This window comes from Rhinopithecus bieti, unplaced genomic scaffold (genome assembly GCF_001698545.2).
Source record: "Rhinopithecus bieti isolate Rb0 unplaced genomic scaffold, ASM169854v2 scaffold_4194, whole genome shotgun sequence".
In the NCBI taxonomy this organism is placed as follows: Eukaryota; Metazoa; Chordata; class Mammalia; order Primates; family Cercopithecidae; genus Rhinopithecus; species Rhinopithecus bieti.
In genome coordinates this window covers 1-4,756 of record NW_016843770.1, presented here as the reverse complement: position 1 = coordinate 4,756, position 4,756 = coordinate 1, and the positions used below count along the sequence as shown (strand labels likewise).

The window sequence follows — 4,756 nt, the reverse complement described above, 5'->3', positions numbered from 1 at the left end:
GGGAGACCTCATTTGGTGTGGTCAGTGTTCTGGATTTTGGCCATTCTAATAGGTGTGTGGTGGTATCTCATTGTTGTTTTAATTTGCATTTTCCTGATGACATATGATGTGAAGCATCTTTTCATATGCTTTTTTGCCATCTGGTGTATCTTCTTTGGGGAGATGTCTATTAGGGCTTTGGTCCATTTTTAAATCAGATTGTACTCTTATTGTTGAGTTTTAAGAGTTCTTTGTATATTTTGGATAACCATTCTTTATCTGACATATCTTTTGCAAATATTTTCTCCCAGTCTGTGGCTTATCTTTTTATTCTCTTGACAGTGTGTTTTGCAGAGCAGAAATTTTAAATTGTAATGAAATCCAACTTATCAATTATTTCTTTTCTAGAATGTGCCTTTGGTGTTACATCTAAAAAGTCATTGCCATATGCAAGGTCTTGTGGATGTCTAAATGTTCCAGCATCATTTTTTGAAAAGACTATCTTTGCTCTGTTATATTGTCTTTGCTCCTCTTTTTTAAAGATCAGTTGACTGTATTTATGTGGGCCTCTCTGGACTTTCTATTCTGTTCTATTGATGTGTTTGTCTTTTCTTTTACCAAACCACTATCTTGATTGCTATAGCTTTATAGTAAGTCTTGATGGTGTCAAGTTCTCCAACTTTGTTCTTCTTCAATATTGAGTTAGCTATTCTGGATCTTTTGCCTCTCCATATAAACTTTAGAATCAGTTTGCCAATATCCACAAAATAACTCACTGGGATTTTGATTGGGATTGCATTGAATCTATTGATCAAGTTGGCAAGAACTGACATCTTGAGGCTTCTTATTCGTGGACCACATATTTAGTTTTTTTTACCTTGTATAGATCTTGTACATATTTTGTAAGATTTCTAACTAAGTATCTCATTGTTTTGTGTGCTAATGTAAATGGTATTGAGTTTTAAATTTCAAATTCTACTTCTTCGTTGCTGTTATATAGGAAGGCTATCGACTTTTTTGTATTAACCTTATATTCGGAAGCCCTGCTGAAATAACTTATTAGTTCCAGGAATCAGAAGATATTATTTTAATTCTACTTGTAGTATAGCTTTTCTTATCAATTTGTTCTAAGTCCAGCAATGCCAACACCATATCACAATCCAAATCTGTGTATTACTCCATCTGTATCAAAATTTTCTCTTTCGCTCTCTAAGGTGGTCTGAGGACACCATGGCAGTCACAGTGGTGTATGATAACTCTTGAGGCAACAGAGCTCTATGCAGCTCAGCACCTCTACCTCAAGCCCATAGCAAAATTGTTGATCAGCATATTGCTTCCAGGGAGTCTAGAACCTGTGAGGCCCTTCTCTAACTGGGAAGTTCTTGACCAGCTGAAGAGCCTGATTTGCTCTGACCAGTTCACCACAGTTTGGCTTTCCAAGAGTACAGAGGACTTCATTCAATTTGAGGGTGAGGCTAAGACCCGAAGTTTGATTCAGATCCTGAAGGCAAAGTTACATGGGAAGATTATCGAGTTAAGTGGTTTGAAAAAAGACTTAAAAGTAGTGGCTATAGATGCCCAGGGAGAATGGGAGCACTTCCCCAAGGGAAAAGAGCCCTCGTTGAATGACGGGGCTGAAGGACCATGAGAAGAGCCCAGATTCCATATATTTTGAAGACTTGCCCTGTAAATGGTTTGCACCTAAAGGTTCTAGCAAGGAGAAGCCATGTGAAGAGATCCTTTGGGTAGTCTTTGAAAGTTTTGGGAAGATCAAGAATGTGGATCTCCTTATGCTTGGCAGAGAAGTAATGACTGACAGGAGCTTTGGGGGTTTTAGCTTTGGCTTACAGACATTTGAGGCCTTCATACAGTACCAAGAGGCAACTGACTTTGTAAAAGCCATGCAGTCCCTTCAAAGAATGAAACTGATGCTTAAAGGAGATGATGGGAAAGCTCTGGCATGTAACATTAAGGTAAGAAGCAGCCAGAGTTTCTTTTATTTTCCACTGTTCAGGTGATCCTGAGTAAAAGCTGGAAGGAAGCATCTAGAATAAATTTTCTTAGACCCTACCAGGCTCTGATCAATAGCTGATATATAAAGACTTTTATTATTTTTAATACATGGATGTTTAGGAAGAAAAACAATCCTGATTTGAACACTCATTCTTGTGCTATCAGGCATGCTGCCAGCAGTGACTTTAAAGTGATGGTTCTTATAATCTGAGGCTCTGTCTCAACTATTTGAGGGCATTAAAGAATTCTTCATGGCCCTTGTGGAATTATCTCATATGCTTATTATATTTGACAAGTTGCTGAGAGAGAGGAAGAGAGGAATACATGCAGTTTGAAACCACATGGAGGTGGGGTATGGTGACTCATGCCTGTAATCCCAGCGTTTTGGGAGGCCGAGGCAGGCAGATTGCTTGAGGTCAGGAGTTCGAGACTGGCCTGGCCAACATGGCAAAACCCCGTCTCTACTAAAAATAGAAAAATTAGCCAGACGTGGTGGCATGCACCTGTAATCACAGCTACTTGGGAAGCTGAGGCATGAGAATTGCTTGAACCTGGGAGGTGGAGGTTGTAGTGAGCCGAGATCACGCCACTGCATGCCAGCCTGGATGACAGAGTGAGACTCTCTCTCTCTCTCTCTCTCTCTCTCTCTCTCTCTCTCTCTCTCACACACACACACACACACACACACACACACACACACAGAAACCACATGGAGAGCAGTTTTTTCCCTCTTTATTTCTGGGTCACAACTTAAATTTTCAGGATATCTGTTAGGTAAACTGCTGAAACATAATCCTAACAAACTTGGGTTCTTTACTTTCAAAATCAGCCTGTCTACTCCATCATGTCATCTCATTGATATCTACATGCTTTCGTCATCTCCTTCTTGAAGTCTTAACCCAGCGGTGGAAAAGATGCAACTAGACTCTCCTTTTTCTGTAAATCAGTCTTTAGCATGAATTTGGACTTTCAGCTTCCAGTGTATGAGTGTGTGTGTGTGTGCACGTGCGCACATGTGTGTATATGTAGCTAGTTATGTTAAAATGTGTATTTTAAAATTATGAGCTATTCAGTCGGGCAAATGATATAGCAAATACTGTCATGACCACCCATGTACCACTGCTCAGCTTAAAAAATAAAAAATTAGGCTCCGTGCGGTAGCTTGCACCTGTAATCCTAGCACTTTGGGAGGCCAAGGCAGGCGGATCATTTTGAGCTCCAAGACAACATAGCAAAACCTCGTCTCTACAAAAAATACAAAATGAGTCAGGTGTGGTGGCTCTTGCCTGTGGTCCCAGCTACTTGGGAGGCTGAGGCTGGAAGATCGCTTGAGCCGGGAAGCAGAGGTTGCAGTGAGCCAAGATCATGCCACTGTACTCCAGCCTGGGCGACAGAGCAAGAACTTATCTCAAAAAACAAACAAATAAACAAAAACAAATAAGTAATAAATAAATAAAACATTACCACAAGATGAGAGACCACTTCCCGCTGTCCAGTGTCTGGTTTTAATTTTCTTGTGATTTGGTTAACCAAAAATTTTAACCTATTTTATACTATTTTGTAGTATCTCAATCTAATTTTCACTTTATTTCAAGATTTGAAAAGTTGTTTACTAATCATGATAGATCTTCTCTCTCATCAGGTTAGTTTTTGTGCATCTTTGTTCCCCCTGCACCACAGACACTTCTGATTAATTTTGTTCCCGATGATTAAAAAAATACATGAACTCATTTGATCTTTTTAATGAACCAGAAGTAACAGACTGACATTTCTCAGCCTGTGCCTATAATGGCACTGTGATGGTGTCTATGACCATATGTAAAGTAAGCTTCTCAGGGTTTTTTTTTTTTTTTAACGGCTTTATTGAGGTATGACTGACAAGTAAAATTGTATAAAGTTAAGGTGATGATTTGATATACTTATTCAAGGGTTCTGCCAAAGAAAATCCTCAAGCTTACAAGTACTGTTTGGCTGGTGGCTGAGAAGCAGTAGGAATATGAGTACTGGGATGCAGAGAGGACATTTTGAATTGAATTGATTTTGAATTACCATGTACCGTCTTAGTTTTATCTCTCTGACCTGGCACGTACCCAGCCAGCTGGCAAACTTTTCTAATGAAACTTTGAATTGTTTTGGAGCAGGTTACATCTGATACAACCAAACACTTCGGGGAAGGAGCTATAAGGAGGAGAAATCAGGAAAGGCTAAAATTACAAGAACTAGAAGAAGAAAGGAAAAAAGAAAAGAAAAGAGAAGAGGAAGTAGCTGAAAGGTGTGTAGACCAACTTTAATGAAGATTTTTTTTTCTTTGATTTAGGGATTAATCCTTTTGGATGAACAGCTAGACTTGGTAGATAACATTGAGATGGGGGGCAAGAATTGGAGCAGATTGGAAAATGCCATTGAAAGCTACAGTCTTTCAACTGTGCTGTTACAAAACCAAAATGGCAAAACTGTTGAAAACAAGAGACTTCAAAAAAATATGTTTGTCAGGGAGGACAAATAATGGGGAATAATAGAACTAGCTAAATTAAGATGTCTGGAAATAAATGATTTTTTTAAAAAGGGACCAGAAATTTTGTAGTGAAAATCCTAGCCTGCCAGCTTAGGAATTTAACCAGTTTACCAAATATTATCAAAATTACCTAGCCTACTAATTTAAAATTCTTAAGAATTTAGGGCTGGGATGGAATTTCTTCTATAAAATGTTCAATAATCAAGCTAACTTGTACGCAAGAAGGCATGGATTGATTGGGAGTATTTT

At 38.7% G+C, this 4,756-nt stretch overlaps 1 protein-coding gene across 1 annotated transcript; it reads left to right on the top strand.

Moving 5' to 3' along the window:
• Positions 1-1,209: 1,209 nt before the first annotated feature.
• LOC108525101 (A-kinase anchor protein 17B-like) lies at positions 1,210-4,264 on the top strand (the record flags this gene model as incomplete). The annotated part of the gene is given in 4 exon segments (XM_017866179.1): positions 1,210-1,239; positions 1,241-1,617; positions 1,619-1,952; positions 4,134-4,264. Coding segments are annotated over 4 exon segments (872 nt in total), but the record flags the coding sequence as incomplete, so codon positions are not given.
• Between the last annotated feature and the right edge of the window lie 492 nt (positions 4,265-4,756).